The sequence below is a fragment of the Corythoichthys intestinalis genome, chromosome 17 (assembly GCF_030265065.1).
Source record: "Corythoichthys intestinalis isolate RoL2023-P3 chromosome 17, ASM3026506v1, whole genome shotgun sequence".
In the NCBI taxonomy this organism is placed as follows: domain Eukaryota; kingdom Metazoa; phylum Chordata; class Actinopteri; order Syngnathiformes; family Syngnathidae; genus Corythoichthys; species Corythoichthys intestinalis.
In genome coordinates this window covers 23,290,865-23,318,694 of record NC_080411.1, presented here as the reverse complement: position 1 = coordinate 23,318,694, position 27,830 = coordinate 23,290,865, and the positions used below count along the sequence as shown (strand labels likewise).

The 27,830-nt window shown below is 38.5% G+C and overlaps 1 protein-coding gene across 4 annotated transcripts; it reads left to right on the top strand.

Moving 5' to 3' along the window:
- smad2 (SMAD family member 2) lies at window positions 1-27,830 on the top strand. Of its 4 annotated transcripts, none has more exons than XM_057818967.1 (11): window positions 1-166; window positions 10,282-10,790; window positions 14,687-14,776; window positions 16,852-17,045; window positions 17,242-17,376; window positions 18,026-18,100; window positions 18,191-18,244; window positions 18,545-18,757; window positions 18,840-18,977; window positions 19,962-20,106; window positions 22,749-27,830. In XM_057818967.1, the coding sequence occupies exons 2-11, from the start codon at window positions 10,534-10,536 to the stop codon at window positions 22,870-22,872; spliced, it is 1,425 nt and encodes a 474-aa protein (XP_057674950.1). In that variant the 5' UTR covers window positions 1-166; window positions 10,282-10,533; the 3' UTR covers window positions 22,873-27,830. The 4 variants fall into 4 exon arrangements, with proteins under 4 accessions (XP_057674950.1, XP_057674953.1, XP_057674952.1 ...); XM_057818969.1 differs by having other exon boundaries at window positions 3-166; window positions 10,484-10,790; XM_057818968.1 differs by having other exon boundaries at window positions 14-162.

Genomic DNA, 27,830 nt, shown 5'->3' with positions numbered 1-27,830 from the left:
TAGCTGCCTTCCATTCATAGTTTGGTTGAGCTTTGAATGAGGGGCCGTCATCCTGTTGTTTCGGCGGTTTCTATATCCACTTTTAAGACCAAATGTAAAATGAAAAGGCTGGATTTATTGACGGGTACATAAGTGAGCACCCGACCATCTTTCAACTGCTTGGTTGGTAAGCATGTCTTAAGCAATTAATAATGTGAATTTTGTAAGCGACAAAACATGCTGCAGACCTGGTTATTTGTGTCAGACAAAGTAGCGAGCTTGCTAGCGATTTTTTTCCTCACTCGCATTAGAAGCCGAGGAGAGGAAGAGAAGAAGGAGTATCAGCAATTCTAAGACAAAGAAACTTGAATGTATTGGAATTTTAAAAGATGTGACAATCGCGCTCGCTTTTTTCGCTGTTTCTTGAAGTCTGGACTGACTGGTTTGCGACAGAGCGCATTAGCTTATTCTTCGCACTTTAAGAGTGAATGTGTGTTATTGTGTGAGTGTTTATATGGTGGGTGGTTTCATAGGAGAAGAGATACAGACAGTTTCTCACAAAGCAACTTGATATTACAGACAAAATACGGCCGTTTATCTCGTTCTCAAGGCCCCTGCTAGTCACGATTAGCATTTCGATTTTACACTGCAGTGTAGACCATCAACACGGTGTAATCTTTGTTGTTGTTGTTATTGTTGTGCCTTGCAGTGCTGTGTGTAATTTGGGAGGTTCTTCTTACAATTCACGTCATTAGTCCAAGCATTGTTGTTTGGGCTTGGAGTTTTATAAATCGAGTTCCACATAAAATGCTGAGAAAATACCGAACGAAATAGAAGTTCAAAAAACTTCATTCTGTAGCTACATGTTTTACAATTTTTCCGTGACTGTTTCTTTGTTGGCAACAAAGAGCATTTATTTTGGACGCTCATAATTTCAAAATACGAATGGTAAAACAATGCAATATCTTATAACGCTCAGATTTGCTCTTGCTTTATTTCTAATCAGTCCAAAGTTTCAGTGGACCTCTCTGAAGACACTAATCCCTTCTTTCCTGTCATCAGTTTGCCATTCTCTTTGTATTTTATGACACATCATTTCTCTTCTATAAATTTGTGTAGGGGTGTGACAAAATATTGAAATGGTGATATATCGTGATACTTTGTATCCCAAAAGGTTATCGATATGCTACTGTCAAGAATTGAGATATTGTTTTAAAAAGATGTCAATTAAAAAAAAAATATATATATTTTTTTTAAAAGGCTGCAATTGACGGTGCTCGACGCCCAATCCATTGAGACTGGGAACGTTCGTTCATTCAAAACCAGAGCATTCACAGTCATTCAGTCAGATTTTCAGGGCATTTACAGGTCACTTGCTTTTAATTTTAGGGCATTTACAGGTCATTTCCTGTTGAGTTTGAGTCACTGCCTATTCATTTGAGTGATTCCCAGGTAGGGGTGCACGATAACCATTTTTTGAAACCGATATCGATAACTTCCTGCTCCTCAAAGCCGATACCGATATCGATAACCGATAATAAATATATATATTTTTAAATGTATAACCTGAGTTTTTAACCTAAGATTTTGTCTTTGATCTCACCAGATTTTTCATAATGACATGAACAAAACAGTGCGTTTCACTTCTGCACTGCCCGACAGCCAGCTAAAAATGAATGCACTTCCATAAACCACAAGGCTTGGTCTTTTCTTGCTTTTATGAGAAGACACTCGTCTTAGTAATGTGAAACTACAACAGAAAAATACACATATTCAACACTCAATATACAATACACTTATATACACAACTATTATATGTATAGCATAGCACAATAGCTTGGGCTACTAAAGGATTGGCTGTCTTCTATAACACAACAACTTATGAAGTTCTGTACATACAACCCTTTACCACAGAAGTAAACATATGGTGCACATCCATATGTACACATAAAATACTTACATATTTCCAAGGCGGAAACGTAACAGAAAGCATTCACGATTGTCAATGCGACCACTAGACAACGCAATGTGTATGTGAATGAGTATGTAATGTGAACAAAACTACTGTGACAAAAAATTTTTGCAACAAATTATTCTGACCAGCAGGTGGGAGCAATGCCCCGCAAATGGTCAACTGCTTTCCTATACTAGTGTGTAAAGTCACTGTAAACTGTAAAGCCAGCACAATACAAATTATAGGTCCTATTAATAATGTTATCGGATTTATCGGGATGACGTCATAATTCCTATTATCGGACCGATAATTATCGGACCAATAATTATCGTGCACCAGTATTTCCAGGTCACTTCCTGTTCTGTAACGCAAAATAAACAGCAAGTGACCCATGAAATACCCCAAAATCAACAGGAAGTAACTGAAAATCAACAGGTAAATGACCTTAAATGTCCCAAAATTACTCATTGCCTGGCATTGGCTGCCACTGATGGCCATAGACGTTCAATCAGTTTGAAGTGGGAGGGATGGCAGCCACCCTCCCAGTTCAAACGGATTGGACGTCTACGAGTGATACTCATTTCAAGTCAGAGAAGAAGCTTGTTTTTCTGTTCGTTAGTTTTTTTGTAGGATATCCTAGGATGATTTCCTGACCAATGTATCGAAAATTGTCGTTTCTCTATATCGTCAGATCATCGTTATCGTGAGCGTTGTATTGCAAATAGTATCGTATCGTGAGGTATCAAGTGGTTCCCACTCCTAAATTTGACATTGGTCTCACTTCATCTGTTGACCAGTTTGCGCTCACTGACAGCCAGGGGAATTTATACACGCGTTTAAATGAGCGGATTAATCAGATGAGGACATGTAAAGGTCCTGAAAGCATGTCAATAAGCATGCCCATGTTGCTGATATAAATGTGAAAGGATCAGAGGTGGGTAGAGTAGCCAAAAATTGTACTCAAGTATGAGTATTAGAGGTGGGAATCTTGGGGCACCTAACAATTCGATTACGATTCAGAGGCTACGATTCGATTATAAATCGGTTATTGATGCACCCCAAGGCTATTATCTGATTTGAATGTTTCATACATTATTTCAAAAAGTTGTGCAAAAATCCTCTCAGGCTTAAATAAACTACTATTTCACTATCAAGTTAACGTTTCAAAACAGTCAATAAAATACTGAAGTTCCCATTCTGTATTAGCAGCTTTAAACTACATTCAAATATTTTAATGTTGTCAATCAACTGTTACATTTGTTGAAATTGCTCCCGTTAGCCCATAATTTCCCATCTACTTTCGACATATGAAAGTTTTAAAACTGTTTGATCATTTAAAGATAGATTCAAGTCAAGATTTTGCCGATTTAGGAGTACTTTAGGTAAAAAGTTAATTCGGTTCGCTCGGAAAGTTCGCTACAACAGCCTTTCAGAGAAGTCTACTGCTTTAAGATGGCAGCTGTTCACAAACGCCGGCAAGTCTGTCATTTCGCATCTAGTTCTCTATGCATATGCTAACACCGCCGTGTCTTTCATTTCGCATCTTGTTCGATAGACATATGATATCTACCGTAGCATTATGTGGACGTAGCTTGCAGCAACGTAGGCATTGTTTGAAGTGCTGTCGGCCACAGTCAGGTATTAATGTTTTTTTTATCTAGCGGCATAAGTTGTCGGTCCGTTCCTCATTGCGTCCTGAAGACTGCGCTGACTGTGTTTTAGTTCTGCTTTATTTGGCATATTTCAATAATCGGAATTTAGTTGTTTGCGAATCGCTCTCGAATCTTCCATGACAGAATCGAGAATAATCTAAGAATCGGAAATTTCTCACGGCTCTAATGAGTGTTGTTTCTTCAAGATATTAAAGTACAAGTAAAATTAGTCATCTAAAAAGTAAAAAGTGTGACGTTATAAGGCCTGATTCATTTTTGAAACAATGTAATCAGACAAAAAAAAAAATTACAAATTAAGTGAAAATTTTGGAATTTCTAAATAATACATTAACACATTAAGGAACAACAAGTTCAAGTTTTTCAAAATATCGGCTCGTTTTGGCAGAAACAAAACACATCACGGTATGTATGTGCACTGTGTAAGCAAAACATTCTTTGTTTATATGAGGCCAGAGATGTTCATTATTTTCAGTTTCAACATCGGAGACATTCTGGGTGTTTTTTGTTGTTTTTTTCTTTTTTTTTTTTTTTAAATATACACATTTTCTAGATCTATATGAACTGTTATAATTAGAGCTGAAACGAGTACTCGAGCAACTCGAGGAACTCGAGTTTAAAAACTGATCCGAGTAATTTTATTCACCTCGAGTAATCGTTTATTTTGACAGCTCTAAGCATCACGTTTTGCTCAGACTACTTTTAATGTGGGACAACGCGTTGATGTCACGCGCGGAGAGGAGGAAGGGAAAAAAAAAGAACAAAAAAACTTACTGCAGCAGACAGCCGCTGCAAACGACGCCGACGTTGCTAAATACTAGCCCGCACGATGCTATGTTGGTAGCAGGTAGCGTCTGATGCGTCTCATAGAGATCACATGTATGTTGAACTAGATGCGAAATGACAGACTTGGCCGCGTCTGGGCAGCGTTAGTAAACAGCCGCCATCTTAAAGCAGTAGATCGCTAAGCGCTAATAAAGGGCGCTAAGCGCTAATAAATAAGATTAACGTTACTGTCACTACTAGCTCACGTAACGTCAGCCCTGCGGAGGGCTAGGTTTCTATTAATTATGACCACATATGTCTTACATACAGGGTTTAACATAACATAACATTGTGGAGTGATGAGGGTGTAAAATAAAAACTTAATAATGCTAACTATCAATTTTAGCTCAGTAGTCATTGCTGGATAAAACACAAAGTAGCACTGGTCCCTCATGTGCTCCAATACAGCCTGTATCATACATTTATTTTGAACACTGCAAAAACTCAAAATCATATCAGGACTTACAGTTTAGACTAACTTAAAACTTAACTAGAACTTAAAAATGGCTTGACACAAACAGAAATTCAATTGAAACACGTGGGAAAAAATCCTAACTTTTAAGTGATGTGTGTTATCAAGCGTAACGGCATTTTTAGGTAAGATCTCTATATAAATTTTTAATAAGATCTAAAAGTTTTTTGAGTTAAGCAGCGAATTAGTCTTTTTTTTTTGTTCTAGTTACATCTGAGATGCAATTGTTGGCTGTTTTCAACAAAATACATGGAAAATAAAGACATTGATTGACTGAAAATGGTTCAAGATTAGATGAAATGTCTTGTTTTCTCCTGTCTATTTATAATTGCTCTTCACTTAAAAATATATTTGTTTTATCCGATTACTCGATTAATCGATAGAATTTCCAGTCGATTACTCGATTACTAAAATATTTGATAGCTGCAGCCCTAGTTATAATTACACTGTAACTTATCACCTCACCATAGTAAGCCAAGAAAAACACAGAATTGGTAAATTCCGATTGGTAAAATATACAGAAATGACTGTGTCAACCGTCCCGAGAGCTTGAATGCCCTCTAGTGCACTCATGCGCGGATAGACATATTACCTCCCGTTTTCTGTAGTCTATCGGTGCACTTTCAAGTAATGATTAAGGCAGCGCGGTATGTAAAAGTTTATCATTTATTTATTGCGTTTTAGAGACTCCTCGTGATTGATCACGCCAGGGTGATTATATTATAGTACTGAATGTTACTTGTGACTGCAAACTTATGTGTGGTCATGTGTCTGTATTGCTACGTCTGATTGGTGTTATGTAGTCATGTGATTATTGTTGCGACGTCTCATTGGTGAAACTGGTTGAGCAGCTGTGGGCATCTCTGGTAAAAATAAAGTTAATCTAATGTAAATGGGAAAATTTATTGACTCTAGTGTCGCCTAAAGTAGCGGAGTAAGATTATCGTTTCTTCTTCACACATCTACTCAAGTAAAAGTATAAAATATAGGGTGATAAAACTACTCTTAGAAGTACATTTTTCTCAAAACGTTACACAAGTATGCAACTGAGTTTAAGTGTAACGTGTTACTTCCCACTCTGGCAAGGAGACACTTTGTGCGTACAAAAAAATAGCAAAATTGTTGGAATTTCTTATTGTACTAATGCAATATAGTAGTACAATTAGCTTTGACTCATACTGGTACATACCGTAATTTCCCGAATATATCGCGCACTTTTTTCCCCAAAATCAACTTGTAAAATCATGGGTGCGCATTATACACAGGTACAGGGATGGAGACAGAAATATAATATATAAAGACAGATTTTTTTTAAATTGACACAGCCATGTTGTGTTGAAGAAAACGTTGCGATCCGTTGCCGACCATTACGGTACGTGACGTCACCATTTTGTAATACTTCACTCTGATTGGTCGAATGATTTCGTCCGTGTTAAATTCTGTTTTTTTCACTCTTCATAAAGCACAAAATTTAGTTTCTTGAACTCGTTTGAGTCAACGTTTATTGCAACTCGGACCATAAGAAACATAACACAACACAGACTTCCTGTGTCCGTCAACTATATATGTTCCTCAGGAAACTCAAACCCAAATAACAATAGTTTCTATTGTTATAGTCTACAGCGATGCGCTCTTTCCGATTTACGACTTCATCAATCCATGGAATCAACATTTATTCATCATGATGAAACGAGCAAGTTATACAGCAGCCTTTAAAAGAAAAGTCATATCTATTTTGTTTTCTCCTGGATTCTCTTAAGTTGGAGAAGTTGTCAAATCATATTATTACTGTACATCTTGTCAGTTCACGGTAATGTTTTGAACTACCAATGTGCTATGCTTGTGCTGTTTCACCAGTCAGTAAAATGACATTTCTGTATCTGTACACGAGCTGTTTTCTTGTATTCTTCTATTTATTGGTGCTAAATTTAGGGTGTGCTTTATACACGGTTACAATAATTTCCCCTAGATTTTACAAATAAATTTGGGGTACGCGTTTTTCACGGGTGCGCCTTATATTCGGGAAATTCCTGAGACCAATCCTGATAATGCAAAACTTATAATTTTTTTTTGAGTTTACTGTAGTTTGTGCAAATTTGGATGGAAACCCTCAAATATATTCCCTCATCTAATATGATATTACTTGTGCTCAACATCAAGTCGTCCAGCTCCGACCCTCGTCATTACGAAATATGTACCCACCAATGTACATGAGAAAGACAAACCAGCAAAGTCACTGAAATGAAAGTACTAGGTGATTAAAAAAACAAACAGATTAAGTTTTTTTTTTTTTTTGGGGGGGGGGGGGTCGATATTGTCTCACAAACCTTTGAGGCAATCACAGCGCACACACAGTTGCTGTAATACTTGTATAAGACTTGTATAAGACTTGCGAATCCTTTGATGATTACAGGTATTTTGGCACATTTCATGCAAATTAACTGCTCCAGTTACTTCTGTCAGCAGATCACATATGTTCTTTAGGATTTAGTTCTGGGTGGTTAAAAATAGTCCCATATTTTGTTCTGGGCTGTTCTTTGGCGTTTTACTGTAAATTTTTGGTCATTATCCATTGGGATGACCATTGACCTGTCCATGAGTGTTTATTTTCTTAAAATAGGCAGCACATTTCCCTCTAGGATGCTTTAAGGTTGAAAATGTGCTTTTACCCTGCACACATCCAAGATGCCCTAGGATGTTGCAAAAGCGCCACCAAGCATAGCATTACTATTCCTACATGTTTCACAGTAGATTAAGCCTGCACAATATATCATTTGATTATCGCCATCACGATGTGCGGATGCGCAATAGACCTTACTCACATGACGTCACAACCACGCCTCCGCGCCACATTGTCCGTCAGCTCGTCGGGTTTAAGCATTACCGCTACGTAAATTCCTCCTATATGGCGTGTTTTTCTGCTCGTTAACATTAATAATCAAAATGGTGAAGGAGTGTGTGGCGGTTGGTTGCAATAACAGAGAAGATAGACGGAGAGACTCTAAGTTCTACCGTATTCCGAGAGACCCGGAGAGGAGAGCGAGATGGACTGCCCATGCCCATGCAACTTTGCCACACCGTCTGATTTCTTTTTGGAACTTATGTTCGCTATCTGTCAATTTGTGTACTCACACACATTGAGGACAGAATAGGGCTCCTAGTTTATTTTTTGATTGAAAATTTTACAAATTTTATTAAAACGAAATCATTAAGAGGCGTTTTAATATAACATTTCTATAACTTGTACTAATATTCATCTTTTAAGAACTACAAGTCTTTCTATCCATGGATCACTTTAACAGAATGTTAATAATGTTAATGCCATCTTGTTGATTTATTGTTATAATAAACAAATACAGTCCTTATGTACCGTTTGTTGAATGTATACATCCATCTTGTCTTATCTTTCCATTCCAACAATAATTTACAGGAAAATATGGCATATTTTATAGATGGTTTGAATTGCGATTAATTGCGATGAATTACGATTAATTAATTTTTAAGCTGTAATTAACTCGATTAAAAATTTTAATCGTTTGACAGCCCTAATTTAAACAAATTTTAGCAAGCAAGTGTGTCACATTTGCTTTATAATTTTTTTAATTCATAATTTCAACAATCTCGTCTTTGTGGCGTTCACTTTCGACACTCGGGTCTTGCGAAATACTGTTGCTGTGAAATTAAAGTAGCTTCAAGTTGCTATAATTTCTTGCTGCGTATCTTCCCTGTAATGTTGTCGTACATGTCAGCGTGTCTTGTTCGGTAATATTGCGTCACATCGAACTCTTTGAAAACAGCGACTGTCTCTTTGCAAATGAGGTAGACACAGTTGTTGCGTGTTTTATTGAAGAAATAGTCCAATATCCACCTATCCTTGAAGCGTCAGCCATCGCAGTCAACTTTTTTTTTTTATTTATTGTCCCCATTTTAGAAAATTGGAAGTAAAGGGTCACACAGGGTAATGTTGCTTAGAGTGATGCTCTTAAAGTTTTTCAAACTTTCGTGAAAATAGGCTGATTTTGTGTGGACAAGATAGTTGTAGATATCAGGGTAGCAGATGTCAGGCAGAGAGGGCGAAGACAGCGGGTCGAAAAATATCGATTTAGGCATCAAATATGGATCTGGCGAATGGATAGACTGAAGCTTTTCCTTTTATGCAACGCATCCAATGAGTTTACAGCGTCTGAAAGCACCGGGGCTTCCATGAATTGCACTATAAATTGCACGACAAATTGAAACCATTGAGAATACGGATAAACACTGACGGACAATATGGCGGCCGGATACAGCGACACGTCATTCTGTGACGTTGGTGAGTAGGGTCTATAGTCCTATCGCAGGATGTGTGATTATTATTATTTTTTTCAACATGAAAATGTTTGGTTTGCTTCATAAAAGCAGCAAGTGTGCAGAGACATGGCTTCCTGTATCCCTTTTATATATAGCAATCTTCATCATTCACAGATGAACCCCCTTAGCCTGGATTAAACAGTATTATATGAATATAATATATCACAGTTTCCAGAATTTCAGAATTTTTTTGCCTAAGATAACATTTTCATAAAGAATATGATACATTTCTTAAAGAATATTAAATAAAGGAGAAAAAAAAAAGAATACAAGGATAAATGAGAAAAAAATGGGTTAAAATACCAAATGCAATACACTAATACAAAAACATGGTGAGTCAACCAAAGTCTTCCCAAACAGAGCTATTTAAGTCATCTAGTGAAAATTCTTCTAGTTTTAATATTGCAATGCAAGTTTTTTCCAATATCGTTCAACCTTACAGTAGGTACATTTTTGTTTTTGTTGTACACTTTTATTTTTGCATCGGCAGATCAAGAGCAGAGTGCCAGCTTTGTTTTATCTGTTCATAGGAACACAGTTTTTGTACTAATTTTGGTAAATTATGCTGCTGTAACCTTTAAAATTATTTCAGTGACCATTGGTGGGTTTTTCATTCTTTAAAAAAACTGTTTGAACACATTTACTCCAGATGTGCATCAAGTTATCCGAGGCACCATGTTTGACCCTGCAGCCAACCCAGGTTTAATGCGGTCTGACACTGCTCAGTGTTAGCAGGAGAAGGTTAACTCTGGTTTTGATAATAGGATAGGTACCTTTGTATGGGATTAGCGTTTGATTAGTATCAGCATCAACACAGAAGATTTGTCACCTCTCTTAAGATGGCTTAGGTTTTAAGGCTGACCTAGTAACCGAAAGATACCCTGTATTGACGCAATTATTTGAACAAACCATTTGGGCCTCACACATATATTATGACAACTGCCAGTATGCCTTAATGATGTTTTTCATCACTGTTATTTTCTTCTCTTTCTTTTGAGTTTACGTGTCTTTTTCCTCTTCTGTATTTTCAGGATGAGTTGGATGCTCCGCTTTCTGCTCCCCCATAATTGCAAATTCCATCTAATATCTGTATTTTCCAGCTTTTCCTCTGTGCTAATGACTTAGCTTTTACTGGACAAAATACACTCTGTCCTTCTATTTACTGAAGGATTTTAGACATACTGCCGAACAGCTTTAAATCCCACTCCCCCTCCCTTGTTCCCTTTACATCAGATTAAGAGGCTAGCTCAAAACGCTCACGTACGCAACGTACACACAACAAGATGTCCTCCATACTACCCTTCACTCCCCCGGTGGTGAAGCGGCTGCTGGGATGGAAGAAGACTCCGGCAGGAGGTGGAGGAGCAGGAAGTGGGATTGGAGGAGTAGGGGAGCAGAACGGAGGTGGGCAGGAGGAGAAATGGTGTGAAAAAGCTGTCAAAAGCTTGGTGAAGAAGCTGAAGAAGACAGGACAGCTGGATGAGCTGGAAAAAGCCATCAGCACGCAGAACATCAACACAAAGTGTGTTACCATACCCAGGTGAGATGGGAACACAGACATGCACACAGTTTATATTTAGTTCATACATGCTTCTAATTTAATTATGGCCAAGTGCTACTATGTTGCAAGTGCAACAACAAGTGAATTTGAATTCAGGTTGTAGTTGAGCAAAACTATTCTGGAAAAAAATAACCTCAAGAGAAGACAAACATGGGTTTGAAACCATGACGTCATGTGTAATGAAAAAAACATTAAGATTCATGAAGGCAGGCATAAGCGCAAGGCGGCAGAATTATTATCCAATCACCGAGTCTGTCCCTGTTATATGGTAAGTTATTATTATCTTTATCGCAATACCTTTTTGACAAGTAACAATTTTAAATATAATGATCTTAATTAAAATCTTACTCTTGACTTAAATATATGCAGAGTGTAATACTGGTCTTATGAAGGCAACAATATGAAACTGGATTCATTTAGTAATATTCATTTTACATGATTTCTTTTGGAGGAAAAACAAAAAAAAAAAAGATAATTATGACAACTCGAAAACCAACCGGAGTTACTGAAGCGTTCAGCTTCAGAAGTTCCAATCTTTCCAGATTAAGCAAATCTATTAATTGACTGGCCACACAGCATACAGAACATGTAGGCAACCACATGTTACTGAACCACAGAATTGCAGGAAAAACTAAAAGTTGTGCAATGGAAAACCCGCTTCTTCATTCAGGTCACAAAGGTTACCCTTGTAGGAGAAGTGAAACCGGGTCCGAGGAAACCAAAATTTAGCACATGAAGCTTCCATTATTGACATTTTTAGTTTTAATAGCGCAACCATGCCTGACTTGTGAGTTTTGTTTTTGCAACCGGTACTAGCCAGGCTAAATCTGATGTGTTCACTTGTTTTCTATGTAAATACCGTCAAATTAAAGATGAAGTCCACAGTTAAATCACATCCTGTTTAATTTCAAATCCTTTTAAGAAATGAGAATCAAGTTAATATTCTAGTCTTTGTAGACATGACTGTATGTGGGCTTTTTTGTTTTGACTCTACAGCTACAGTAGGTATTAAATGATAATGGGAGTGTTTTTATGGAAGATAAGTGTTAAGTTGTCATCCTTCTGCAAATCTTGTATGATTGCTTCAGGAAGTTGATGCTTAAATGGCTGTTTCCAATCCGGCTCCATGTTTACACTATAGTACTGTATCTTCATCACATTTTATTAAATGATTAGTTCACAATATATACTGTGATTTTAAGTGTTTTTTTTTTTTTTTTTTTTTTAATTTCATCTGACAGTTTGACCCTAGAAAAGATTAATTCCATTTTTCCTTTGAAATAGTTACTTTTAAGTTGGGATAAATAGGTAGTCAGTCGGCCTCCAGGAAAATTTTAAATGAAAGTAATATCAGTGTAACCGAACACTCCCCTTTCGCTCACTCTAATGTTGTTGTTTGGGCCTCTGATATGAAGTTTTTTGGACTGCAGTGATGGACACTAGTATATCGTCAAATTAACTTGGTTAGCAAGTTGAGATTAGTTTTGATAAAAGGTGCTTCAACACAAAATCACTCTGCTCCTCACCAGAAGAATGTGAGAGTCATAACAAGTGCTGCTGATCAAGTGCTGGTGTTTTTCAGATTTCAGATATCTTCAGTCTTAGATATAGCATTTTTATGGCGTCCCTAGGCTAACGTTATGAGTGAGAAATTATCTCAGGGATGGGATCAATCTCATGTTGGCTTAGTTCAGTGCTTCTCAATTATTTTCTGTCACGCCCCCCCAAGGAAGACGTAAATGTTTCGCGCCCCCCCCAAACTCTCTGCCGCCACTGTAAATAGTATCATTTGTCTATAAAATTACTATTATAAATACGCATCTGCCTAACATTGTGTCCTTTTTTTCTAATAAAGAAAAGTAACATAGATCAACTTATAATAAAGTATAACTTTATTAACATTGTTTTGTTTGTAACAGAGAATACTTGACGTGCATCAATTTGCCTGAATTAAAAAAAAAAAAAATCACATCCAAACTAAAAAATACACTCAAGGTACATTTTTGACCATTTGATACAGAAAAATAAAATGTAATAAAATCAGTAAATAATACCAAATTAAAATTGATTAGAAACATTCACTCATGAGGACAATGTGCCAAAAAATTTGACCGAAAAAACAAATCTGAATAAAAGGGGAAAAAAAGTGTCCTTGGACAGGACAGTTTTTATTTTTGCTGCTCACAGTATTTGCCTCTTTTGCAATGGTGTGGAGTTATTTTGCAATTAGCATGCTAACAATGCTCACTGGCTTACTGATATAACACTGACAAAGCAGGACGATTGTTGGCAATATTCGGCACGTTTTCACTGAAAAAATCAAGCGGCTTAACAATGAGATTGGGGTCTAATGTCTTTAAGTGGCGTCTTAATTGATTACGCTTCTTGCTGTCTGCTATAATTATTTTTAGACACAGTAAACAGTGGTCTTTCATCATCACCCACTGTATTAAAAGTCAAAGCTAAAAGGCAAACGGCACGAAAAAAGCGCATTCACGGCGGCCGAGGTAGAACCGTAGGTGAGGGCGGTCGTCGTGACGATCCCAAGCCGAAAATGGCACTTCTCGGGCGGCGACGTGAGAACCGTACAAGACAGTGGGTCGCTGCGTGAGTGAGTCCGGTCGGAAAACGGCTTTCGAAAACGGCGGTGGCACACTGCTCTTCATATCTGTTGTCTGTGTGTGCTGAGTGCTCTTCCTTAGTTCAAAAATACTGCGCGCACTCTGAAAATGAGAGCGCCACTGCCATCTACTGAGTGGATGTGCAAGTACACTTTATTCCAGTACGGCAAAAAAAAAAAAAAAACATGTTCCCCGAGGTCACATGCGCCCCCCCGGCATTGCTCTGCACCCCCCCAGGGGGGCGCGCCCCACTATTTGAGAAGTACTGGCTTAGTTGAAATTGTTGCAGCTACTGTACTTTAAATATAATTACTGGTAAGCACATTGTGTACCTGTGCTAAATATTGTTTTTAATTTGGTAATTTCTCTCACCACAGAGAACTTTCAGATGTGGGTGTGTCTGTGTGGCATATTGTCGTGAGGAAACAGAGTTTTCTCTTAGAATTACTGGTGTATTATATATATGAATAAAAGCGTTATTGAGAAAGTGTGTTTAAGATCACAAGCATGAGTGGGATCATTACGAATAGGAGTACAAGTTTTGTTTCTGTGCATACAAAAATGGAAGATGGTTAGTGTGTGCATGCATGTGTGCATGCATCATTCATAAGCCATACATAACACTTGTACTAATTGTTCCATGTTTTTAAAATGTGGTCTTGTCTTATTCTTGACATATTTTAAACTGTCATTTGCATTTATTTTCTTTTTCATGTCATTTGTGGTAGATTTCTTATTTTGTGTGCAACAAAATAAAGCTGCCAAGCTGTCCTTTTTCTTGGAAACAATATACATAATTGGAAATTATGTATTTGTAATCATGTTTGACCACAGACTTCGCAGGAACTTATCTGATAGGAGCTATACTTGACATACTTTATGGATTGTTCACTTTGGTACGATGACAATTGGTAAAACAATCTGATAGAACTATAATTGATCACCTTTTAGTTAAAAAAAATCCACCCCACATAACCGTTTGTCAATTTTGAATTTGCTTATTTCTATCACCTAGTTAGCATCTTTTACTGATAAGCTTGAGGTGATGGTATTTATTAATTAAAAAAAAAAAAAATGCTGGAAAGAAGCCAACTGTTTACATTTCCACATTTGTGATTTCATCCTATTTATCTGCAATGGTACATCTCACATTTACTGTCTGTTTGCTTTTATTTTAGTCATTTTTTGTTCATGTTGTGTGTTTTTGTGTGCGTGTGTGTGCGTCTGTGTGTGTATGCATGTGTTTGTCCTTAGCAATTGCTCAGATCTATGGGGTCTAGGGTCAGGCCACATGATAGAGCAGTGGGACTCTTCAGGCATGTACGGATACCCTGACCATAACAGGTGAATACACTCACATGTGGTAAATAAGTGATACAATGTATGGGGTTTGAATCAAGGCCACTGTTGTACTGTTGATGTGTTTGTGTAAATTACATCCTTCAGGAACAACTAGGTCATAATTAATACTCCACGGTGTAATAGATCTCATGTATTATAATAATAGAATACAATTCAGTGCCCCCTCCCATGGGCTTACCCCCTATGGGAGGGGCAACAGGTCAGGTGCGTAGGTAGTTTGGTAGCAGCCAAAACAAGGGTCCTGGTGGTCCAATCTCTGGCTGCCGAAGCTGGCTCTCTGGTGAGAATGTCACCTCTGTTTCGGAAGGAGCCCGAGCCAGTGCGTGAGTTCCGACTAGATGTATTCATGCTCATCTTTATGCACAGCTCCCGCCGCCTTTGGGTAGGGGCGCTGGTCCTGACTTCTGCACTTGTCGCGGATTGTCAATGATGAACACCCATGCTCAAGCATAAGGGCGTCCGTAGTGTGCACTTGCCCATGTACAGGGAGAAGTGGGGGACGTTGAGTCAGAGTGGACCATGTTCCGTGCCTCTATCACTGAGGCGGCCGAATGGAGCTGCGGCCATAAGGTTGTCTGTCACTGGGGCAATCCCAGAACCCGCTGGTGGACAACAGTGGTAAGGGATTGCCGTCAAGCTGAAGGAGTCCTTTTTGGTCTGCGGGACTCCATAAGCAGCTGATGGTTACTGGCTTGCCAAGCAGCACAGTGGTCACTGAGACATAAACCCGGATATGGGAGCAGTTCAGCAAGGCCATGGAGAATGATTTCCAGACGGCTTTGAAGAAATTTTGCTCCACCATCCGGTGTCTCAGGAGAAGAATGCAGTGCACCATTTGTACTGTAGGGATGGGGCGATGCTGACTTCGACTCTGGATGTTGTGAGTCGGTTGGCCGAATACTTTGAAGACCAACTTAGCTCCACCAACAAGCCTTCCAATGATAAAGCAGAGGCCAGGGACTCTGAGGCAGGTTCTCTGATTCCTGGGATTTGAAGTCACTCAGGTGGTTAAAAAGCTCCTTGGTGGCAAATTCCCAGATGTGGACAGGATCCTCCTGGAGTTTCTGAAGGCTCTCGATGTTGTAGGGTGTTCTTTGTTGACAAGCCTCTTCAACATCACATGGACATTGAGGACAATGCCTCTGGATTTGCAGACCGTGGTTGTGGTCCCCCTTTTCAAAAAGGCGGGCTGGAGGGTCCATTCCAATATTAGGGGGATCACACTCTTGAACCTTCCTGGGAAAGTCTATTTAGGGGTATCTGAGAGGAGGGTCCGTCCAGATGTCGAATCTGATTCGGGATCAACAGTGTGGTTTTTGCCCTGGCCGCGGTACAGTGGATCAGCTCTATACCCTCAGCAGGGCACCGGGGGGTATATTCCTACCCTAATCTATGGTCACGAGCTCTGGGTTGTGACCGAAAGAACAAGATCCCAGCGATACAAGTGGCCAAAATGAGTTTCTTCCGCAGGGAGTCCGGGCTCTCCCTTAGAGATAGGGTGGGAAGCTTGGTCATTCGGGAGAGACTATGTGTCAAGCTGCTACTCCTTTGCATTGAGAAGAGCCAGTTGAGGTGGCTCGGGCATCTGGTTTGGACGCCTCCCTGGAGAGGTGTTCCGGGCATGTCCCAGGACACGCTGGAGAGACTATGTCTTTTGTCTGGCCTGGGAACGCCTTTTGATCCCGCCAGAGGAGCTAGTTGAAGTGGCTGGGGAGATCAAAGTCTGGGCTTCCCTGCTAAAGTTGCTGCCCCTGCCACCTGACCCAGGATTAAGCGGTAGGTAATGGATGGATGGAGATATTTAGCACAACTGTGATTCAAATTTTGAAGGCCGGAAAAATACATTGTGGACTAATAGGTTAATTTTGTAAACGATTGTCCCAATCTTCGCAGAAGAGTTCAGTTGGGTTTGGCAAATATCCCTCATATTGTGCAGCAGTTATAGCAATTAAAAAAAAAATCTTTCTTTAGTTCAATAAAGAAACAATCCTTTAATTTTTCAATATTTGAATAAGGAATTTCATCTGTTAAAGTCAAATCCCTTCAAATCCTCTCAGATCACTGGATGGGCGGCTCCAGGTGTCTCATCGTAAGGGCCTGCCACATGTTATATACTGTCGTCTGTGGAGATGGCCTGACCTTCACAGCCACCATGAGCTGCGAGCCATTGACAATTGCCAGTACGCCTTCAACCTCAAGAAAGATGAAGTGTGTGTCAACCCTTACCATTACCAGAGGGTGGAGACGCCGGGTAATTATCCCTTTGGAGTAGAATTTAAATACGGAATGTACTACCAGCTCTCAGTAGCTTTCGTGTGTGCCGTCAAAATAATGAATTAAATATGTGTGATCATGTGGGATGAAAAGTTGTTTTTATTTTTTTTCCCCCCATAATCCCTACATCTGCATGGAAACAACTGGCTACATTTTGCCTTTCATTTCCACAGTTCTGCCCCCAGTTTTGGTGCCCCGCCACACAGAGATCCTGACAGAGCTACCACCTTTAGATGACTTCACAAACTCAATCCCTGAAAACACCAATTTCCCAGCTGGCATAGATCCCCCTAATAACTACATACCAGGTTTGTAAGCAGGGCAACCTTTTCTTTATCAAATATGGCACATGTTCAATGTATTCCAATGTAATGTAGTCCAGTCAGATCAACATCAGACAGGTAATACTCAGGGAGGGGCCAACTTGAGTCTTGATTACCCCTCCATTTATATGATGCATTTTTTGTAATTTTGTGATCTAGTTAAAAAATAAAATAAACAAGTGCTCTGATGCTGAAAATTTATGGAGGACCAGGAGCACATTGTGCAGTGCCCTGAGGGCCTTTTGAAACTGAACAAGTATAGTGGAAAATGGCCTGTGAATTGCACGGTTCTTTTATAGATATAAAAATAATTTTGTGTGTGACAGTGTCACATTTTGTCTTAAATCAATGAAGTTGCTATTCTTTTGGATCTTCTCTGTATGGCTCCTTAATTTTACCGTACAACCCAATTGACTTTAATCGTGTATACCATGTCATGCACATTTTTCTATTGTAGTTTTCTTCATTCATCATTTATTTTATACAGGATGTTAACTACCCAACCAGCCTCCAAAAATTTCAGCAGCAATTTATTTTGCATCCATATATTGTTCATTAAATGTTTCACATTTATTATTCTTATTGATAATGCAATTTTTTTTTTTTTTTTTTTTAATATGTAATGCTTTTAAAGAGACTCCCCCGCCTGGCTACATAAGTGAAGATGGCGAGGCTAGTGACCAACAGATGAATCAAAGTATGGAATCAGGTAAACAAGTTTTTTTCTCAGGTTCATTAGCTCTATTATAGAACATTAAATTAACTATAATTTTTTGCATCTCTTTGTGTGTTGCTCCAGGCTCACCAGCAGAACTTTCACCAAATACCTTGTCACCTGTCAGCCACGGCCTTGGTATGTCTGCTGTAGTTTTCTTTATGGATTTAGTTGCATTGTGTTGAAAGTTTTAAGTGAAAGCTTAGAATTGCTGCTTTTGGGATCATGAAAGGTTTATTTTATTTGTTAGAGCTGTGATTTTTAGGTTGTAATGAGAAAACTAAGCCCTTTTTTTTTTTTTTTTTTTTAAACATGTTATATTTCAGATGCTAGATAAAGATTGTCGTGTTCAATTTTTAAGATGAAAAACGAAACATGAAAAAGAATTTGAAATGAAATGCAGTATGCAGTTTGTTTATTCTGAATTTTTCCCAACAGACCTTCAGCCGGTGACTTACAGTGAACCAGCTTTCTGGTGTTCTATAGCTTACTATGAGCTCAATCAGCGTGTTGGAGAAACATTCCACGCTTCACAGCCTTCTCTTACCGTGGATGGCTTCACTGACCCCTCCAACTCTGAGCGCTTCTGCCTTGGACTTCTTAGCAACGTCAACAGAAATGCAACTGTTGAAATGACAAGGAGGCACATAGGTATTTGTTAGCCAGCATACCTACCAGTTCAAAAGACTCGAGTAATAATCTGCTTTTGTTTTTCTTCCAATGCATCCTGCAGGTCGTGGTGTGAGGTTGTATTACATTGGAGGGGAGGTGTTTGCTGAGTGCCTCAGCGACAGTGCCATTTTTGTTCAGAGTCCCAACTGCAACCAGCGATATGGCTGGCACCCTGCCACGGTCTGCAAGATACCTCCAGGTTCTGACTCTTAGTGTTCCCTTTTTTCTACATCAATGTGAAGTTTAACCTTTCTCTATTTGTATCACTGCAAAAAAATACGGAGCTCTACCACCAGAATGACCAACATTAAAGTACATTTCCATATTAGGGCGGATGTTTATAAAAAAGCGAGGAAATATTTCTAAAAAAACTATATTGTTGTTGTCAATTATGGCTTTGTGTAAACATACAAAGGGAAAAGACCGGTAGTAGGATTTTGCTACATAATCAAAACGTGCTATCTTAAAATTACATCATGAGCTCCCTTAGATGAGTAAAATGGTACTCGTTGGAAAAATGGAGCCTTCAAAGAAGAGCAACCGATGCTCATGCTCACAACTTGACTTGTTTTTTCCTCAAACTCTCACCCACACAGGCTGACTAATCTGTATCCATGCAATTTTGAACATTTCATTCCTGGCTGAAGCAGCAGCGCGAACAGTGTCATCACTGTGTGGCACACGTGATGTTTTTAGTGAAGATAAAAGGGACATTATGTGGAGATGTCAAGTGTTTTCACTAAATCATGTACCACCTATATAGGTTGATTGCAATTAATGTCATGTCAACATGAAGTACATAAAACATGGTGTTATCACATTATATGTATTTTGATAACCGGAAGTGTTTTTGTTAGCTAATTTTATGAGAAAAAAAAAAAAAAGAACACTTCTGATGAGCATGACTGTAACATCCAGTACTTTCTCTTTAGTGCCATTGAAAATGATTGTCTAGTCATGGGGCTGTTTTCATCCTTCTGCTATCAATATAACTGGTTTATAACTAGTAGACATCCAATCAATTTGAACTTGGAATGCTGGTTGCAAATGAACAAATATCATTAAGCTGTTAATGGCAGCTAACGGGTTAAAGGAGACACACTCATTGTGCTGCACAAATGCTAAACCATATTTGTAGCTATGCAAGTCTGATAACGTCTAAACACCTTTGTTTCACTTCCAGGGTGTAACCTGAAGATTTTTAACAACCAGGAGTTTGCTGCTCTGCTGGCTCAGTCCGTCAATCAGGGGTTTGAAGCGGTTTACCAGCTGACCAGGATGTGTACCATCAGGATGAGTTTTGTCAAAGGATGGGGCGCGGAGTACAGGTGTGTGTTTCTTTTCTTGTCTTTTCTTTTCTTTTCTTTTCTTTTCTTCTATCAGTAACCTTGGTTAATAGGGAGAAGTTGATTTACTTTCATTTACTGCAGTAGGATCACCAGCCAGCTGCAATGTCTGACGATTGAGAATGTTAAAATGGTACTGGATGGATTATCTCTTGCTCCAACATTGACACTAAAGGCGTTATTTATCGTCCTATTGCTTTCTCTTTGGAAAAAGTATGAATCCAAATAAACCAGAGGAGGATTCTGATTTGAAAGATTCTATTCTGAATCCAATAGAAACCATGTTCTGTTTCTCCACTCCTATTTCTTGACCAAATAATAATGTGCCAGGGTACACCTCGTCAGTCAGCAAAGCATTATGAGAGTAGGGTTGGGCATCGAGCATCGATGGGATCCGGTTCCAATACTCCGATGCTCCCGGAACCGTTCGAATTTTTAAATTTCGATTCCATGTTTCGATGCCCCTGATCACCAAACTGAAAAGAATTGCTGATGAAAACCACAAAGAAGAAGCCACAAGAAGCGTGTGTTTGTGCATTGCAACTTGATTACAACCATGGACACGGTGCAGCGGCACTCAAAAGTTTGGCTAAAAAAAAAAAAAGACCTGTAAGCTCAGTGCAACATTTGCAACACAACTATATCACAACTATATCATGCTAAAGTAGATGCACGACCAATATGATTAAACACCTCTGGCTTCATGGAATACAAGTTCCGAGTGCCAAGTGCATAGCTGAGTGCTGCGTATTTGACACGCTGCGCCGTCAGAACCAGGTAAGTAAAACAATAACTTAATCTGTCTTCTGCTGTCCCCGTGACCCGACCCTGGATTAAATAGTAGATGTATGGATGGATGGATGAAATAGTACGAGAATTAGTTGTATTATTACGTCGGGCTACGGTAGATATCACATGTATATAGAACTAGATGCGAAATAACAGACTCGGCGGCGTTAGCACATGTATAGAGAACTAGATGCGAAATGATACTCGCCGTCTTTGGTAAACGGCTGCCATCTTAAAGTAGTAGACTTATATTATAGCCTATATAAGCAGCTACGTACTTTACGTAGTGCGTTGCCACCTCATTTAAAATCAACAGTATTAAAAGATCATGAAATTATAATCAATAGTAGAATTTATACTAATGCTTCGTAATAGCTTCCAGCTAAAGTACATGTATGGCAAAAGTGTGTAAATGTTTGCTCAGTGAGCTTTTGAAAAAAAAAAGTGAAAGTGCACTCCTTGTGGAAAGAAACTTCATCACATTCAAGTTCAAAGACTGATATTTATTTACAAGTTAAAAATATGCCTGTGAGAAGTTTATACAGTTAATAATAAGTTAATACATTAATATAAACTATGCAATTTTTTGACCCTGCCTCTTAAAGGAATCTGAATCGATAATTGTTCGGAACTGGAATCGTTCAATTTCAAACGATGCCCAACCCTACATGGGAGGTGGATATATACTGTAAATACTGCACATGCAGTATCGTCTTTTGCAGTAAAGACGGCAAAGCACTTAACATAATATACTGTAGCATGTACCTTAAATCTAAGCCACTTAAATCTGTGGTTGGCCTTTTGTATTCAGTCTTTGTATTGCAAACAAATATTAATCTGCAGCATGTCAGTACTGTAATGTGCTGTGCACCTGTGGAATCCCCATTATATTCACCTTTTGTTGTAAACTGTGCAAGATCTCAGGGCCTTTGCTCGTCTGTCTGGGAGTCTAACCATCCGTTTGTCAAACATCTGTTCTGTTCCTGGCTTGGTTATTGTGTTGTAGCCTTTCAGCTACCAGACAGCACAGCTAGTGGGGGTGATTTGCTTTGACATCATTGGTTGGCCTTAAGCTGCTGTGGAGCCTGTCTGGTTAACTGTCAGTGTCCCCGCTGCTCAGGCCAACAGCAGTCAGCTCTGTTTAATCATCTGATCAGACTTTTCCAATTAATTACTGTTAAGTATTTAACTTTTCATATGAACCAAGTTGTTTTTTAGGTTTCCAAAGTTGCACTCATGTTCAAGATTTATTTTATTTTTTGCATTTTCCATATTTTGGAATTGCTTTGAATTTTTTATTTAATCCTTTAACATGTTTGCGATTTAAGTAATTCACCCCAAAATATGTTCCATCTCTTTCATGATATGATAGTTGTCTTTAACATGCAATATTACAATTCTCTGTCATTTGCTTGAATGGGGGTCCTCTGTTTACTACTGTAAACTGTAATGAACTGTAAATCTGCCATTTTTATGTTCTGATTGACACACAATGAACTACTTTGCGCTTACTGGAATATGTTGTCACATGGCACAAGTAGACCCACTTAGTTCCTGTTGTACTTGTCATTTTTAATCCATACCATCTAAAGTTGTGTCCTCATTAGTATCTCGGAGGAGATGAAGCCTATCCCAGTATACTTTTCCCGGCGAAAGCAGGGTACACCCTTGACTTGTCAACTACTGTAGTAATTGCAGTACACATAAAGACACATATTGCCAAATATTGTTTGAAAACACAAACCTTTTCTTGAACGTGGCTGATGATGAAATTCTGCTTGGTTGTTGATGTAGTGAACAAGTCATGTATTTTAAACTGTGTTTTATCCCTTCAGACGTCAGACAGTCACTAGTACTCCTTGTTGGATCGAGCTGCATCTCAATGGCCCCCTCCAGTGGTTGGACAAGGTTTTGACCCAGATGGGTTCTCCATCAGTACGCTGCTCCAGTATGTCCTAAACGGCCTCTGGCGACTGCAAAAGAAACTTGACATTACACATTCAATTTTGAAGGATTACACCATGATGGAGTAACATCATCAAGATGGGGAAAACGCACACAAAGGACCTCAAGAATCGGTGCGCTGTAGTGGAATGTAAACATCACAGTGAGCCTGCTTATTACTTTTTACTTTTGTTGGATCAACCTCAGGCTGATATTCCAATCAATCATGGACCTAAGAACCGAAGCCACTCCGCATATCCAAAACAACTAGTGGCATCCATTTACGTTTCAGGTATTTGGCAGAGGTGCTGAACTAGACTCAAAACAGAGAAAACAGATGGGATGTTGGGGAATTGAGTCTCTCTTACGCTCACCAGTACACCTTGCCTCCTCACTGCCTCGCTACCATGCCAGCCGGATTCAGTGTCAAGTGTTTTAGTTTACACATGGTTGACTTACGGTCCAACTGCCACTCTATGGATTCACATTCAACCAACTTGAAAAATAGTGTTTCTAAGGTTTCAGTGACCAAAGTACTATTCTGTTTATTGCTCAAGACTTGTTCTTTTCTCCTCTTCCCTCCGTCTACTGTTGGTGTTAATGCAAAAGTTAACGTTTAATTGACGTGCGCACACACGCACACAACCTAGCTTTCACTCAATTGCAAATGCACGTTTAATCTCAGTGGGTTTGACCGAATGATTTCATGTAAAAGTGAGTGTTCCCTTCAGCGATAACTGCTGCATGAGCACAAGGGTGTTCGCACATTCTTTGTCTTTACTTCTTCATCCTATTCTGTACCATTCCATTTATATTAAAAGGTGTTATACCTTTGCAGGACAAGAACTTTGGTGTTTCAGAGTTGCCCCCAGATTTCAGACAGTCAAAAGTATTCTGAATGTTTGCATTCAACTCGCTTCTAGATGATTATTAAACTGATGCATGGTTTGCCCCATTTATTAATAATGTATCATGAGTCCCACGATGTGGGATTTTGCCAAAATGGCCTCAATATTATAATTGCACTGCCCCAAATTATGCACCCTTATACAAAAAAGTTGCCTTTAATGTACAATACAACGTAAATGCTTTTAAATTGCACAGATAGGAATGTTACGAACCTCAATAGCATATTTTTTCAATAGTAACTATGAAATCATTTATGTCTGAATTGTTTCTGGAGGAAGTGCTTATTTTATTTCGAGTTAATTTTCCTCAACTAAAAGCTTGCGCAGCAATCTAAAGTCCAAACACTTTCCAACTAAAATCTATTTAAGCTTTAAGTATTAAACCAAGCCAACATATTGGTTATTCGAAGTTTTATCTTTTTTTTTTTTTTTTATTGTGTATTGATGATTTTAAAAACATATATTTACTTATGAAAATGTTCAATGCTTCACTGTTTTGCCCAATGAAACGATTATGACTTGATAGGTGTGTATTATAGATTTTTAAAGTGTCAGTGGGCCTACTACTTAAAACTAACTAAAATGATCGTCCTGAATATGTAATTTGTATTTTTATTTTCCTAAAAAGTGAGATTTGATTGAAAGGAATTTATGAAATAAATGATGAATCCCTTGAAAAGGGGGATTACTTTGACCATTTCTACAAATTCCCAATGTTGTCCCAAAGACTAAATGCAAGTTTGTACAAAAAAAAAAAAAAAAAAAAAAATCACCGCTGACCATAACCTCCTGACTACAATTTCTGTTACTCTTGGTGACCTGATATCTGATGAAGACTTTACTCTAAAATCATGGAAACATGTTAGTAGCATCCCAGAAGTTAGCTTGTGTTTATTTATCCGCATAGGTTCTTCCAGGTTTAAATCCGCAAATAATTGAGCGACACAAAATCAAATTTCATTGCAACAATAGTTGCTCTTCGTAGTGTGAGTGTTCAGATGGTGAATATATTGAATTCTAGCGTCTTCTAATCATGAATATAGGAGCAACATTCCACTTTGTGATCTAAGGTAAATTAGAAAACTCCCGAGTCCCAACTTCTAGACTGTCATTTGTGTACACGCTTTTACACGCGCTGGTAGTTTTGTCATATTGTAGAGGTCTGTGTGTTGCTCTTGTGTATCTGAACATAGAGCACATAAGCACAATACCATGATCAGTGGGACATGTAAATATGGTGTGTGTCTCACTACTTTTTGGTGTAACATTCCAGATTTATTGTCAACTTCAAACAACGGACTGCAACACGTTTCGTAACTTGTGCATGTAAACGCAAACAGGGTTTATTGACCGAGTCGAATGACTGACTGACTTTTTTTTTTTTTTTTTTTGGGGCGGCCTTTTCTTTTTTGAATCATTTCTATTTGTCTGGATCAATTTAAATACTTCTCACTTGTACATAAACTGGACTAGCCTATGGCAGGTATGTTTATCTCTATGTATCTTCAGTTTTATGTTTTCATTTTTTTAATAACTATCTAGGGAATACTTTTTCAGATTGCTCAAAGCCAAGGTCAGTACATTGTAGTTTCCATAAGGTTGTTGTATTAGTGACAGTGTTTTGTTCTTGACATCAGTGTTTTCAAAACCTACATTACAGTAGGTCTTTCCCGAGCTGGTTAGATTATTACCATTGTGCGTTTTGCCAGGTCCCAGCAAGCCTTTGTTTGGATTTATTTCCCTCCTCCCCTTCTTTAAACGAGTGCCACCTTGTTCTGCAGTTGGCCTTTTCAATTATTGAAAATCAGTTTTGCAAATGGCGAATGAGCTAATCTACAGTCTTTTTACGAATCACCTCATTTTTTTCTTCTGTGAAGACAAGTGTGAATTCCCAAACGAGCCTCTCTTTTTCATCAGAAAACTACTCTAAAGGGGGAAATTGCATATTGTCACTAGTGGCTTTATTGTATAGTTGTTTTCTTTATATGTCATTTCTTTATTTCTTCAAAGAATATTCTGTTCTGAAAAGAAGAAAAAAAACAACTATAGATATCTCTCCTCTTCAAACACTGATCTTCATATGTGTTCCAATTACAAAAGAGCAACATCTGACTGTGTACACTAATAAAACTGTTATGATTCAATTCAAGACAATTTGTATGTTGCATGTGTTTGTTAACACTTAGCTAACAAGAGCTATTGATTCGCTCGACACTGGAACGCTAACGTCGGGTGTTTTACACCCTCACAAATTTTTGTCGTGTTATTTGCATTAGGTTTCTGCTGTCTATTTGCATGTGACCTTGGGTAGCTTGAGGCTGCTCACCAATGTAATTAATGGTAGAGTATATTTTAGGCATGTCCCGATCGCGCCATTTTTCACAGGATTGGAATCTGGTGAAAAGGATCGGGTTTTTAATTTAAAAAAATATATTCATGTTTTTCTGCTTCATGCTCGTAAGGCCACTCACTCTCCCTCCTGCTGCTTTTCTTGGTCAGCAGAGCTGAAGTTTGCTACTCAAAGTTAACGATGATTGACAGGGTTTTAGCTTTGATCTGACGAGTAAAGGCTCTAGCTCTACAATCAAAGGCACAATCATTGTTTAGAGTTGATGCCGTCGAGAGGCTGTTCTCGGTAGCGTCAATATGAATGGTGTGAATGTTATGGAGCGTGATTGCAAGTACGGCGTTATACGTGATGCAACGAAAATTGTGGGTGCGCCTACATTTTGTGTTGGTTGACCTTAAAGGCTAAGTTCACACTGCAGGGCTAATGAACAATTCCGATTTTTTTTCCTCATGTTTTTTTTTTTTTTTTTTGCGTGCCTGTTCAGACTGCCTTTGTCTATTGAGCCCGTTTAGGTATTATGCATGCGCACTAATTCGCAGTCCGACATGCGCTGAGCAAGCCGACCCGCATGCGCAGAAGCATCAAAACAAATGACTACACATGCTGGCTGTCATCTGTCATTCCAGGGTGATCATATTTTGATTTCTAAAAAGAAGACACAAATAACTGACATTAATAATCCCCGTTTAGTCTTGTATTCAAAGTTTAAGTGGATTGATAGAACGCATACACGTGCGAGCATGACACACACATAAGCCTTATGATTTAAACCACATACGAAAATGACCCAGATCGGATTTGAAATGGTCCGCCTCTATGCGACTTGTCATGTTCAGAACATCAAATTAATGCCTCAGTCTAGTCGGAAAAATCGGATTTGTACATTAAGACCTGCAGTATGAACCTAGCCTTAGGCGCACCAGTGCAACCAATGCAAAAAGTAAAGTGTGGAGCCTTGGCAATATATTTAGAATTTTTTTTTTTCTCCCTAATATCATTCAGGTCTAATATATATATATATATATATATATATATATATATATTTATATAATTGTTTTAATTTACTTTTTATGGGCTAAAACGCAACAAAATAATCCAGAAACAATGGCATTGCCGAGTTACAAAACTATATAAGGTATGTTTTATACTTCGCAACATTCCTGGAAAAAACAAGAGGAAGTACTGTAAAAAGTACAGTATTGTATATAACATGTTTGTAAAAAAAACTGCTCGGAACTGTATTGGCAGATTGTCAAAATCATGTTTTTTGGACACCGACTTGGGTACAAAAATATGCGATCGTGACATCCCTAGTATACATGTTTCCTTCCTCACATCTATGTTCTTAAGAAGAATGGGTTTGGGGAGAGGGTAATATTTTACGGGTGGAATCTACCCGACGTTTTTGTGCTTAAATCAGGCACTTGTCAAGGAAAACAACATCTGATGTGGCCTCATTCTCTGCTCTATTTCATCCATAGCTTTCAGTTTAAGAGGTTATTCTGGCATCCCAAACAACAAGTGAGGACCAAGCAGCTCAATTTAATTTATACCTGAAATTGTGAGCTTAGTAGATTTTCTTTTTCTGCTAAAATACTTCTACGAGTGAAGTTGGAGGAAAAAATGTCCAGTGCAGTAACTGAGAAAGCAGTCATGTATGAATATGATAAAGACTACTGGTACATGCAGTATCAAAACCAAGTGAAGGTGATGAT